At 45.8% G+C, this 14,285-nt stretch overlaps 1 protein-coding gene across 1 annotated transcript in view; it reads left to right on the plus strand.

Annotated features, from left to right (window-relative positions):
* The window catches only part of Myrfl (myelin regulatory factor like), a 108,798-nt gene that overhangs the window by 50,034 nt on the left and 44,479 nt on the right, over window positions 1-14,285 (plus strand). The window contains exons 8-13 of the mRNA XM_005358035.3: window positions 807-883; window positions 1,832-1,942; window positions 2,883-2,973; window positions 7,689-7,889; window positions 12,838-12,946; window positions 13,573-13,682. Coding sequence (XP_005358092.2) covers window positions 807-883; window positions 1,832-1,942; window positions 2,883-2,973; window positions 7,689-7,889; window positions 12,838-12,946; window positions 13,573-13,682 — 699 coding nt within the window. The remainder of the gene's footprint in view (window positions 1-806; window positions 884-1,831; window positions 1,943-2,882; window positions 2,974-7,688; window positions 7,890-12,837; window positions 12,947-13,572; window positions 13,683-14,285) is intronic.

Raw genomic sequence — 14,285 nt, forward strand, 5'->3', positions numbered from 1 at the left:
TGGATGGATAGATGGATGGATGGATGGATAGATAGATGGATGGATGGATGGATAGATGGATGGATGGATGGATGGGTGGATGGATGGATGGATAGATGGAGGGAGGGATGGATGGATAGATGGATGGATAGATGGATGGATAGATGGATGGATGGATGGATAGATGGATGGATGGATGGATAGATAGATGGATGGATGGATAGATGGAGGGATGGATAGATGGAGAAATGGATGGATGGATAGATGGATGGATAGATGGATGGATGGATAGATGGATGGATAGATAGATAGAGGAATGGATGGATGGATGGATGGATAGATGGATGGATGGATAGATAGAGGAATGGATGGATAGATGGACGGATGGATAGATGGACGGATGGATAGATGGATGGATGGATAGACAGATGGATGGATGAATGGAAGGATGGATGAATGGAAGGATGTGTGGATGAATGAATGAATGTATTGATGAATGAATGAATGGATATATCCTTTGAGCTGTTTTGCTCTTGTTAGTTTATTTTTATTCATTTTTGCTTCTGATATTTTGGTCTTTTAATAACTCACTCTGTATTTCATCATTTAATTCTGTAGGCATCGCTCTTTTATACAATGGCACACTACTGATAGATGGTTCCCATTGCTAGTCTAGTGTGTCTTTTTCAGAATTCAGACTTCCCTTCCAGAGCCCAGCCTGTCCCCTGGCAAAGGTTCTAAGTATATGGACTCTTTCTATTAGTAAACATTATTTTTGATAAGTTGATTAATCTATGAATTGATTTACTTTTTGTCTTCCTATACAGGTAGAAGCCACCAATCAAGTGATTGCTATCGAACAGTCCCAAGCAGATAGAAGCAAAAAGACTTTCGATCCTGTTAAGTAAGAATTTCTTTTCTGAGGACATCTTGGTGAAGGTTTGGGGAAGATGACTAGTATTATTTACTTTCCCTATTTACAACAAAACCCATAATAGATCTAAGTTAGTAATAGTATGTTAGTATTATGAACACGTGTTTATCCATAAAAATAAAGCTTTGAGATCATTGCAAAAATTTTTAAATATTCCCTATATGCATGCATACAGTTCATTTCCCCATGTGTTTTACAGTTACCTTGACAGATGCTGGTGTGAAAGTTTGCACCCAGGGTAGCATCCACAGCAGGAATGACGTAACAAGTTAGAGTCCTCTCTCTCCAAGGGCATGAGGCAGCATCCGTTCCCTGGCTTATTAGGCCAGGATGCAGTTGCAGTAGCTTAAGCTGACCGCAGTCAAGCCCATTTGGGGAGGGATACTTCTACAGCCTGGACAGAGCCACTCATACAAATGTCTGCAGAGCCCAGGCACGCAAGCAAACACGTGACTTGGCTGGCATATGATGGGGTCTCCCTTCCTTGGGCAGGCTGCATAGCTTTTCTTTGAAGCGTGCTGTCTCCTGTTGGCTGGGCTGTGGGAGGTCGCCTGCTTGAAGGAGAAGCCAGAGGTCTGGAAGAACCTAAAGGGGTTGCTCGTGAGGAGCGGAGTGCTGTAGTGACTGTGAGCACACATGAGTGTGTCTTTCCTCCCGCTGTGGAGGCAACAGAAACCAGTTGGTCCTTGGGTCAGAAACCTGAAGCCTACATAGCTTCTGTTAGCAAGGAGTCGTTCTGTGACCTTCCTTGGTGCACCCATGCTGTGGATTTCTGCCTAAGTAAGAAACTCCAGGGTATGCGGCTTCTGCGGGGTGATGAGAACAGGGAACAAAACCCTCTGAGGGTTCCAGGAGACCAGATGTGCCCAAGCGCTGCGCTCTATTGCATTCTCTTGACATTTCTGTTGTTTGCTTTAGAATCGACCTCCTGACTGACCAGGTTACCAAAGTAACGCTGGGACGGTTACACTTCAGTGAAACCACAGCCAACAACATGAGAAAAAAGGGGAAGCCGAATCCTGACCAGAGGTACCTGGACCACTGTGAGCAAGGATGTCCAGACACATCACCTAGCTAGGAAGGACCCCTCTGATCTGCCGAGCCACCCAGCCAGCTCCCCCAGCCTGCTTCACGGATCTCCTCCCTTCTCTGACTTGGCATATTAACCCATCTCATTTTACCCAGACACCCTTGTTCTCCCCTCCCTGCTCCCAGCAATGCTCGCTCCTGTTCAGTCTAATTCCCGCCATGGTCCTCTAGATGGGCGACCAGACATTTCGGTCATTGCTCTTGGGTTGAGGGCTGACTGTGCTTACCAAACGTATATGCTGGAACTGAATCTTGGTCCTCTGTAAGAATAACAAGTGTTCTTAACCAATGAGCCCTCTCCCCAGCTCTGGGAAGATAGACTTCACAGAGAGCTTTTGTTCTGACCTTTAAGACATCGTTAGATCCTAGGATGATCTCACTGATGGGTCATCTGAGGACGGTGCTTAAGTACTCCCTAAGCGATTGCAGGGACGTTAAAGTCTTCAGCCCAAGGCCTGAGGACATTGAAGGTGGAGGATGACTGGGGCAGGTCAAGGCAGGAAGGGACCAGTGTGATGGGCAAGTCCTACATTAAGACCCAGGATGTCGGACTTACATGGTTGAGGACACGGGGACCTTGGTGGTTTCTGTCCTGTGTTTGTAAACAGCGCTTCAGAGATGCACCGGGGTGGGGCATAGGCAAGTCCACATAGGTGGGCTGAACCCAGTCCTAGCGGCTGTCCCCAGGGAGGCTGCTCCCAGACACACCGGGATAGGAGCAAGCCAGCCATTCGCTCTTCCATTTCCCTGGGGCGCTGCTGACATGGGAGGGGAAGGCAGTCTGCAAGTAAGTGAACCCGTCTAACTGAGCTCACTATGAATGAAATGTTGGGTCTCTATTCTTTGATGCACCCCCATCAGCCTGCTGTTTCTAAATTAGATACTTCATGTTGGTGGTCGGGCTGTATGCTGCTAACCAAGACCAGTTCTACTTGTTGGCTGCCCACATCTCTGAAAGGATCATCGTACGGGTAAGCAGAGTTCTCTGCTTCTCTGGACCACGTATGCTTTTCTGCCTTGCAGGGAGAAGTTGAGCTGGCAGTGACATGCTTGAGGTGTGTTTTTTCCCAACCGTGGTTGTCGATTTTGATAATAGCAGAAACTACATTTTTTTATAGCATGGTTCTCAACCAAGGGCAGTTTTATCCACACACCTGGCATCTAACGTGTAGCGACCAGAGATGCCACACAGTGCTTTACAATGCATGGGACAATATGGCCACTGGGAGCATCCCTTCCCCACATGCCGTGGTAGTGAGGTTAGAAACCCTGACACCGACTCTCTGTGGGAGGCGCTGGTTAAATCTACACGATTCCACTTTATACCCATGATGCCTTCACTCTGTGACCATTCCCTGCTGTCAGAGAACTGAGGCCTGAGATGCAAAAATCATTCTAGATCGCTCAGCTCATAAACAGTGGGGTTGGTGCAGCATCCCAGCTCTCTCTGACCCTGGCCTAGTGAGTGAGGGACGCACCATGGAAGTTTCCTGTGCTCCCATGTGACGGCTGACCCCAGGGCGTTGGGGCTGCTGCCTGGCACACAGGAAAGCTCAACACGTTTGCTGAGTGACAGTTGCCTGATGGTTACAGGTGTGGATGGGTATCTTGGCCGTGATAGCGACATTAAGCTACTAGCGGCTGCAGCTGCGGGTGTGAATCCAGACTGGCTGCCACTGAGGCCGTGCGGTCCCGGGTATTTTAAGAGTGATTTAGGGAGGATGTGAAACTCCAGTAGGGAGCTTCATTCTCTGTGGGCAGGCCCATGATCACAGCCACCAACCCAAGGCCCTGGGGACACAGCTGCCTGCTTCAGGAAGGCGGTGCTTCTTCTTGCCTTCAGGTGTAACAGTGGAAGCAGACTTCTCGGCCCACTCAAATTAACACCATGGGGGGAGGGGGAAGTGAGAAAGAGACAGAGACAGAGAGACACAGAGACAGAGAGAGAAGAAATGTAAGAGATGGCATTATTATTTCATTCAGGTAGTTTTAGAGATGCTCACCAGTGTTTGCTGTACCCAACATTCTAGAAAGGACCATCTCTGTGTGTGTGGTACATCCATATGGGTTGGTACTGCACCGTACCCAAGAGTCAAGTGTGGCCTCTGAGGCCATGGCCTGGTTCTGTCAGCTTGAGCTCCAGAATAAACGACAGGAGGGAAAGTTTAATAATTAAGGGTGCTGCGTGCTTGACTATGCGTAGGGAGGGGGAGCCACTCTTTGAAAACCAGAATCCGTTTTGTGGACTAAGAGCCGTTTCTCAAATGGAGATCAGTGTTTCACTGTTTGATAGAAAGACAGCGTGAGGACTGTCCCTGAGACCCTGGCCTCCGGGAGGTGTCCAGGACACCGTATTTGTCAAAATTCTCCTTGGAAGGGAGAACAGTGGTCAGAGTTCAGGCATTGTCCACCTGGTTTGTCAACCATAACAGCTTTAGAAATATATTAAACCCCTGTGGTGTAAATGGACTAATTTAGGGTCGGTTAAGTTTTTCTCCAGTGAACAGATGTATTTGCCAGGACATTGCTTTTGGGAGCACTCCCGAGTGGAGTTCCTTCGAGGTCCCCTGGGTTAACAACTAGGGTTTCTTCACCTCTCCTTCCTTTCTGAAATACATAATTAGAGGTGGTTTGGGGGTGCTGGATGGCAAACACTTGGAGCAATTACCTTTGCCCGCCTTTCAAAGACACTTCAGGATTTTCTCCGTTTAAAAAGAAGCATGTTATTTCTGTCTCTGTTCTGGGGAGACTAGAAACGACCCCATCCTCAAGGGCTCCTGCTTCCCCCCTACAAACCACACTGCGGTAAAAAATCAACACCAAAGACAGCAGCATCTGTACGGCTGGTGAGAGGGAGGGCATCCCAATCTACCCAGGGAGCTTGTGCAGACGTAGATAGCCATACCCACACCCAGAGTTTCTATTTTAGTAGCCTGAGATGTCCAGGAATATGCATTTTCAATAAGTTCCTAATAGTGGATGTCACACAGAATGGCCCTGCTGAAGAATATGTTTGGACCCAGTTTTAATAACTCTTTCAAAAGATGCACACATTTATTTCCTAAGAACTTCTTGATAAAGGCCAAGTTCTTCTATTGGCACATTGACTGTGTTTAGAGTCACAAAGTTAAAACAGAAATTCCAGCCGTTTTCATTCCTATCAAATCACTTCTAATGCTGTTTCTATTCCAAGTACCTGCAGGGGGCGCCCTTTACATTGTGTTCTCGCAGAAGGGAGCCCCTGGAAACTGTGGCTCTGCTGCTGTTACTCTGGGATTCCAGTGAGCTCTGTATCCAGTCAGATGTGGAGGATGAATTTGTGTCAGTTTGCCCTCAATTTTGCAGACAGTTCACATTAAGACTGTTACTTAATCCCACAATAGCCTTTGGAGACGGCTAAAGACAGTAAATAGGTTTATCGCTATTCAAAAGATAACACTGGTACATTATCAAGAGATAAATGACCCCCAGGGAGTCCTACAATTAGCTGGTTTCATAACCTAGACTGGAATTCAAATCCTCCCTAAACATATGAAATCATGAGACAAAAAAAGTAATTTTGAAAAGTAAAGGGAACATTTTGGCGTTTGGTGTCCAGCAACCACGGTGGGGTACAGTACAGACTGTTCTGACACTAGAAGACACCGGCCTCCGGGCCCGGGGCGGGGTAGGGGGGGATTCTTATTTATTTATTTATGATTTCTGTCTCTTCCCTGCCACCGCCTCCCATTTCCCTCCCCCTCCCCCAATCAAGTCCCCCTTCCTCCTCAGCCCAAAGAGCAATCAGGGTTCCCTGCCCTGTGGGAAGTCCAAGAAACCCTCAGGGGGAGGGGGGGATTCTTACATCTTACGTTATTTCTCTCTTGAGACGCTGACCCCTTCTTAGTATCCACTGTCGATCTATCTGCGCTCCTTCTTGAGAACATCTGAACATATTTTAGGAGCTTAGTTTTAGCTGATGACACAAATGTAAATGATGCACTTGTGGAAAAAGCAAACAAACCAAAACGACTGACGTCTCCTCTAGTGTCCAGTTACCAACTCGGTAAGCATTATCCCAAAGCTCATTAACGTCAGCCAACAACAAGAAACCATCACTGTCCTGGCCGGTTGCTCCAAGTGGCTCATGATGTTCAACAGAGAGCAGAGCCCATCGGCTCTCTCCCTGCTCTGGTGTTGATTGCTCACCGCACAGGAACCTGAGTCAAAACCAACCACCGTTCACATCCAAGGGGCTCCAGGGATGTTGCAGAAAACTTTTTGTTTAAGTCAACTTCTACAAAATAGTGTTTCAAGCTGTTGGTGTGAATTTTCCCACTGCTCTTGCCTGGGAAAGAGCTGGGTCTTCTGAGAAGTCCAAGTTTCAAGCTGGTAGAAGCAAAAGACAAGGGTGTAATTGCCCAAAAGTCTTTCAACCGAAATCAAAGTAAAAGCTAACTAAACTTGGTGGCTTCTTTTATTTATTTATTTTGTAATGCGTAACATGTGTAGGTGGCAGAACAAGATCAAAAAAGTGTCTGGTGAACACGGCCCCTGCCACCCACCCCAATTCCCGGGTCTCTCCTATAGAGACTCCTTGAGCTGTCTTTGGGGATAAACGGTGCCCAGATATGCAAGACCCACCAGATGGGCAAAAGTGGAATACACTGTGTTAATGCTACCTACTGAGGAGTCAGGCTGCTAGTTAATCTGGGTTCTCTGCACCTGGTTACAAATGCAAAAATCACATTTAGAAGAAAACATCGTCATTTAGAAAAAGAAAGTAGATTTTGTCCTGAGGGATGTGAGGGATTAGGAGACCCCTGCGTAAGGCATTTGGAAACAGCAGCTACAGAGAAGCCGGGAGTGAAGAGGGTAACCCCATTGAAATTTTTTTTGGCTAAAGTTTTACTAGAAGGCAAGTCTTCAGAACTTCAGCTGGTCCAAAAGTTTCACTTGGATTGTTTTAAAGATTGCCAGGGCTACTTCAAGGCCACATTGTAGAACAGCAAAGTTTGAGTCCTTACTTAGTAACCAGAGGAAATGTAGCATGGATTAGCTACGTGTTCTCGGGCAATTTATTGTCCTTTCAGAGTGCCAATTAGATGACCATAACGGTGTTTATGTCATACAATTGCTGTATATAGATTAGCAACAAAGGTGTAGCTGCCACAGGACCCCTGTGTGTAGGGAATAGTTGAGTTTGTCTTATATATTCATGTTGTTGTCATCTGTGAAATCACCAATATGAGTATTGTGAAGTTATAAAAGGCTAGTTAAATACGAGGTATTTTTGTTTTCTTGAGCAGTACATAGTGTACACTTTTTGATCTGAATTTAAACTATTATTATGTCTGAAAAGAGAGTCCCAGCTTTTCATCCCTGCTCTCCCCCCACCGCCGCTGCCACCTCTGCCTTTTACAGTTGCCCATGTGCTGTAAGTGAACACACAGTTCAGTCTCTGAGAAACGTTACAGAGATTGTCTGTTCTCAGCCTTGGCTTGCAGAGCTCCTCCTGTCGGGGTCCTCTGTGGCTCTCCTGGGCTCATTCTTGGTGTTAATTTATCTACATCAGTGTGTTCTACTGGTATGGGAGTCTCAGGGGAAGGACTCGGACACCAGTCTGTTTTCCTTTGCCCCGAGGACTTGTGATCAACCGTCTCTGCCACCGTAAGCTGAACTGCCGTGTACCGCTGTGTTTCTCCAGGCCTCTAACCCTGGGCAGTTTGAGAACGACAGTGATGCATTATGGCAGCGAGGACAAGTTCCAGACTCTGTCGTCTGTCACGGTCGAGTAGGAATAAACACAGACGCTCCCGATGAAGCCCTGGTTGTGTGTGGCAACATGAAAGTGATGGGGACCATCATGCATCCCTCTGACAGCCGGGTGAAGGAGAACATCAAGGAGGTAAGCCTGGGGTATGCACAGGGCTCTTCCTCTGACACCTCAATCAGGAGCCTGGGACTTCAGCCTGACACTCTGGGCCAGGGCAGCTTTGTGTGTCACCTCTTGGTGTGAAATAACAAGTTGTTTGAAGATAATGATGGCTGGAATGGAATAGCGGGGCATCTCTACTGCAGTTGGGAAGTTGTCCCTATCCCTGGGGGACGGGTTTACCAAACAGTCAGTGGGCAGAGGCAGCATGTCTTACAGTTGTTTTCCGCCAGCCAGTGGCTTCCTTCCACGTTTGGCATTTCCCGTCTCCCATTGGTCCCCTCCATCTGGTTACTGAATGGTAGATTCCTCTAGCCCCTTCCTCCCAGGGTTCCTTGTACTGACTCTGCTAGCTACTGTCTTCCCCTGCAAGATCTTTGAGGAGCATTTGAAAAGCTCCCCAGTGGGGGCGCCTTACTGGGACAATCAACTTTGGGCTAGACATCTGGTACCTTGCTCCATTTAGTACAGGCAGTTGCCTAACGGCTATTAAAATCTGGCCTGAAGATCCAGTTAAATAAAGGTGCTTCAGCTGGCTGAAGTCACGGCCTGCGACTGTGACATGGAAGTGGGCCTACCTGACCCTCAAGAGTTATTTTCTGATTAGTTGGAATAAGAGTCCAAAATTCTGGAAAGTTGTAGGAGTTCCGTGGGGCAGTGTGATCAGGATGATGGCCACTCCTGATTCCGGCTTCTCCGGCATCCAGTGTTCCCTTCACGGCATCCGCCAAGTCTCCACCGTCTCATGTCTCTTCTCGCGAGACTGCTGTAATTTGCTCTGCACCTCATTCTCCCTCCTTTATTTGTTCTTCTTTCGACCGACAGCAGATCAAATCTATCGATCATTGCCCTTTGGGCCAGACTGCGTCTTTTTTCCCAGTGCAAATGTGCGCTGGGCTTTCTGGGCTAGCTTTGGAGAGGATTCCCAAGAAGGGCTGTCATTGCTGCCTTTCGCGTTGCTCTCCCAGCTCCGGTTCACATTAGGGTTGCTGTAATCTCCTCCTTGGATAGGAATTCAGGACTAGAAGGGTCTCACAGACATTTCCAAATTTATACTTCTATATTTCCAGCTTTAGAGAGACATACACCGTCTGCATTTTAGCTCATGCTAACTCGGACATGTCCTTGCGTCTGGCCACACCAATGGCTTATGACATCTCAATTGGAAGTCTCGGTGGAGCGTCACAAATTGAGAATGTCTTCCACAGTCCTGGTAGCAATTACCAGGCCTCCACAGAATTTCATTTGCCAAAAGTCATCAAATTTTGCTCTGGATTAGAGAAAATAGATTGTTTTGAATAACAGACATCCCTTGGAGCTTCTCAAATCCTTCTATTAAGCATTCTTGGTAAAAGTAGCCCCGCCCTACACTCCAGCTGTTCCCAGCAAGCTCAGGGGATAAAGAGAATTGTAGGCTATGCTTAGAAGCCCGGAGCTGTACCCTGACAGCTTCAGCTCAGGATTTTAACCCAGGCTTCTGGTTTGCAATCCATGCCTCGAGAATGCCCGAGTGTGAGCCTCTTATCCACATCAGGAGTTTCTTCTAAGATTTTCTGTGTGGAGCATTTTTTTTTTTAACCTGTAAAAACCTAAGTAAATGATAGGTTTGCTTACACAAAATGCATAATATTAATAAAATATATTAAAATCATCTCATATTAGTATGTGTGTTTTATGTATTTGTGAGATGGATATGTTCCGAAAACTTCAAGCTGTCCCATTTGCTGCTCATCACAGATACGAGATGGAAGGCAATAAAGTCATCAGCGGTGGTGGGGATCTGTGGACATCCTCTTTTCTCTCCCCGAGTCAGTTTCCCAAACTTTTAATCCTTCCAGGGTTTCTAGAAGGCTCACAGACCATTTGCGCTGCTATAGTGAAATGCCACTGGGCAATTTATACAAAATAGAAATTTATTACTAGTAATTCAAGAAGCTATTCGAAGGCATTGCCGGATGAAGGTACTGCCAGATTTAATGTCTGCCGAAGGCTGCAATTGAAGGCCAAGAAGGTGTGTTGACCGCCGTTTTCACATGGCAGAAAGATGGAGGGGCTTAAGGAAAGAGGTCTGACTCACTGAGCTAGTCTCTTATGTTTCTGTTGTTTTGTTTTAGACAGAATTCCATTATGTAGCTCTGGCTGGCCTGGAACTTTCTAAGTAGACCAGGCTGGACTTGAACTCACAGAGATGGACCTGCCTCTGCCTTCGAAATGTAGGGTTTGTACAACCACATTCTACTCCTAATTGCTCTCTTGTCAATCCATTCGTGAGTGTAGAGACCTCATAACTTAATCCCTGGTGTGGTGGGGTTAAAATGTTTAGGGATCTGATTGCTTTGGCTGTCTGGGGTCTGTTGTGGCTCCAGGTGAATTTTAGGATTTTTTTTTCTATTTCTGTGAGGAATGTTGTAGAAATTTTTATTGGTATTGAATCTGAAAATTGCTTTTGGTAGAATGGTAATTTTCACAATACTAATTCTATCAACCTAGAGCCATAGGGTCTTTTTATTTTCTGCTATCTTCTTCAACCCCTTTCTTCAGAGGTATAACACTTCTATTGTAGAGGTTCCTCACTGTCTTGGTTACAGTTGTTTCTAGTCCCTTATTATTATTATTTTAGGGATTGGAAACGAGATCATTTTTTTCTTCTTTCTTTCTCAGAAAGTTCACTATTTGTATAGATGAGCACTGGTTTTTCTGTGTTGATTTTTGTGTTCTGCAAAAACTGAGTTTTCTGGAAGAGTCTGTAGGGTCTTGTTAGTATAGAATCACATGGTCTGTGAATAAGGATGATTTTAATTCTTCCTTCCTTTTTTAACACATGTACAGGGTTCTCTTCTCTTACTGCTGTGACTTTGAACTGAAATCCAGTGGGAATCTTTATCTCACTCCAGATTTTACAGGAAATGTCTCAATACATACTACTGGCTGTGGTTGTTGTATGTAACCTCTATTATTTTGAGGTACGTGCTGGCTGTGGGTGTTGTATGTAACCTCGATTATTTTGAGGTACGTGTCGGCTGTGGGTGTTGTATGTAACCTCGATTATTTTGAGGTACATTCCGGCTGTGGGTGTTGTATGTAACCTCGATTATTTTGAGGTACATTCAATTTGTTACCAGTTTGTCTAAGACTTTTCCCACGCAGGCATATTGAATTGTGTCAAATGTCTTTTCAGTCTCTGTTGAGAGAATTTGTGATTTCTGTCCTCATATCTATTAACTTGGTGTGTTAGATTTATTGATTTGCTTATGTCGAACCAGCCTTGCGTCTCTAAGGAGGAACCCATTTGGTCATAAAATGTATAATATTACTATGTTCTTGAATTCAGTTTACGAGTCGAGAAATTTTGCATCTGTTCTCAGCAGGGAATCTGGTCTTTTGTATTCGAGTTATCTTTCAGTCTTCATTTGAGTTTGGTATCCGGATAATGAAGGCTTTGTGGAATGGATTTGGTGCTCCACTTTCTCCTCCTGGTTTGTGCTGGCAGAGTGCTGGTTTCCCCAGAAGGGCTAGGAGAGAGGAAGTGGCCTTTTCTGGATGACTCCTCTCATGGTTTGTCTTAGTATCCTGTGCTCGCCCTGGTCAGGTTCTCAGGAGTCTCACCCCTGTGAAGCTGAGCTGTGGAGATGGAAGATGCTGATTCCTAGGCAGGGGCCTGAGGATCCTGGTGGTACTAAGGTTGGGACAGTGGCAGTCACTGCTGTTGGAGTTACGCGCCAGTGGGGCGGGGTAGCACATGGGGTGTGGATGCCGGGGAGGCAGGCAGTGTGGTGGCCACTGCAAATCTCACTGATGATACACCTTCTGTGGGTGTTTGCTAGAAGAGGCATTTAACGCTGACTCGGAGAGGGCCCAGGCCAGCATGCCTTATTCCAGGAGGCAACTGTGGTTGCAGGGGCGGGTGTCAAGTCACACCTTGGAGGAAGTTCACTAGAGAATGGGGCATATGTTGTCAAGCAGCGGGCCCTGAAGTGAGAAGCTTGCCTGGACAGCACAGCAGGGCTGACCCTTCTACTTCCCTAATTCCGATCATCTGTTCACTTAGCGATGGCTTCTAGTCAGCCATCTTAGCCAAATGTCCCTAGGTGATATATTCCTAACTGCCAAAATAGCATTGATTTCACAGTCCAGCAATATTCTAAAAGAAAAATCAGGGAACAGACAGAAAAGTCACTGATTTTTTTTTAATCAGATGAATGCTATTAAAGTTAAATATAGCTGTTTTGTGAATTTATTTTAAAAAATCCTTCAAATTAAAGGGGAATCCTTTGGATCAAACATTTAGTTTTTAGAGAAGATGAAATTCATTATCTTGCTATCAATTTTCTGGAGACCAATAAAATTTTTGTTGAGGACTTGCAATGACAATTGGGGACATCACTAGACATAGTCCGGAAGAAGGATGCTGAACTAAACCCTGAGAGGCTTGGGGAGGGACAAGAGGGCAACCCACTCAAAGAAACTTCCTCCAGCAAAATGGTCAAAGCAATCCGAGAGTATGGTATCCCTCCTTACCTCAAGGTTGTCCTTGAACTAGCATTGCATTTTTAGTTTGTACGTAGAAGCTGGGCAGCAAGCCTTTGGACCCAACTGAACAGGACACCTTGGTATCATAAGCAGGTTCTCCAAAGTGAGAATTCTTGAACGTTCCTAAGAAAGGAAGATGAAAGGGGAGTAGGAGGCACTTTGGTCTCATAATTTAGACTCAAACCTCTGGGTACATATTTTAGGGGATCTGTGGATCTCAGAGCTTTGGCTTCTCTGAGGAGAAGGTAAGAAGTCTCTCGTAATCTAGGGAGGTCAGCAGAAAAGGACATTCACATTGTCCATCTCCCTAGGCTCGTGGGATCACACGGGACGTCGATTTGAATAACAAATATCTAAGCAGGTGAAATTTGCTCTTCTTTGATTAAATCAGGTTGACACAAATGAGCAGCTGAGAAGAATAGCCCAGATGAGGATTGTTGAATACGACTACAAACCCGAATTTGCATCTGCCATGGGGATAAACACTGCCCACCAAACAGGTATAGATACGAGTCTCTTCAATTGTCTGTTCTCAGTTATGAGGCTCCTCGTTGTCTCTTTATCATGAACTTGCATGCTGTGACATCTGACAACACGTCCTTTGGTGCACAGTCATTGGAACAGGGAAAGTCAGAGAATGTGTGGGTCACCTTTATTTAACACCTCCATGCTGCACCCCAAGTCCTGGTAGAGCATTTTGAATATATTGCTTGTGAGGTGAGGGTTCAGGGGTGAAGACCAAGTGTATAAAGGGGAGTCATGGGCACCCTAAAAATAAGCAGGAACACTGAGGGACCAAGGTCTCCTATAGGAACATTAAAGAACCAAATTCATGACTTGCTTCCTTCAATGTATAGGGATTTAAAAGTGTTTATTCATCCTTCCCAGCATTAGATGAAGTCTAAAGGAAGGGGGAGAAGGAGAGGGAGGAAGGGAAGGAATGAGGGGACACTTACTTTTAATTAATTCTATAGTGGTTCTCTCTTCAGTTGTAGATGAAAGTAAAAGCTGAGGCAAACTCTATTTCCAAAGAGTCCCCACGGTTGCCAGTCGTCCATTCTGATGTAGGAAATCCTGTGATCATCCCCTCACCCCCATTAACCCTGTCGGAATGTTCTCTGTATAGGAATGATTGCCCAAGAGGTACAAGAGATCCTTCCCAGAGCCGTAAGAGAAGTTGGGGGTGTCACCTGTGGAAGTGGGGAGATGCTGGAGAACTTCCTCATGGTGGATAAGGTAATCAATTGTTCAACAGGTATCGGCAGCTAGCTGTGGCTGTCACTTACCATGGAACCGCTCCGGTGGGCAGCACAGTGGGCAGACACAATTCACCTGGACATGGGCTTGGAAAGAATCATTCAGTGAGCTGTAGAGAGAGTGGGTGCCAATTATCACATACTGGTCACACTTGGGACCACAAAGTCCCAAGGAGGTTTGCATCCTGTGAGGTGTCAAATGGCTGAGGTGGTTGATGGCTCAGGTGATGGACTTCATTTAGTCATTAGACATCATATTTAAAAAAAAAAATCAGAACGCCACTTTATACCTCATATCTGAATGTATATTTTTCCAACATGTAATAGTAATAACAATGATGGTGACAATGGTGATGATGGTGGTTTGATGATGATGGTGATGATGATGGTAATGAGGATGATGATGGTAATGATGTTGGTGGTGATGGTGGTGATGATGATGGTAATGATGTTGGTGGTGATGGTAATGATGTTGGTGGTGATGGTGGGGATGATGATGATGGTGATGATGATGATGATGGTGATGGTGGTAGTGAGGATGATGATGGTGATGATGGTGGTGATGATGATGGTGGTGATGATG

The sequence above is a fragment of the Microtus ochrogaster genome, chromosome 24 (assembly GCF_000317375.1).
Source record: "Microtus ochrogaster isolate Prairie Vole_2 chromosome 24, MicOch1.0, whole genome shotgun sequence".
NCBI classification, from domain to species: Eukaryota; Metazoa; Chordata; class Mammalia; order Rodentia; family Cricetidae; genus Microtus; species Microtus ochrogaster.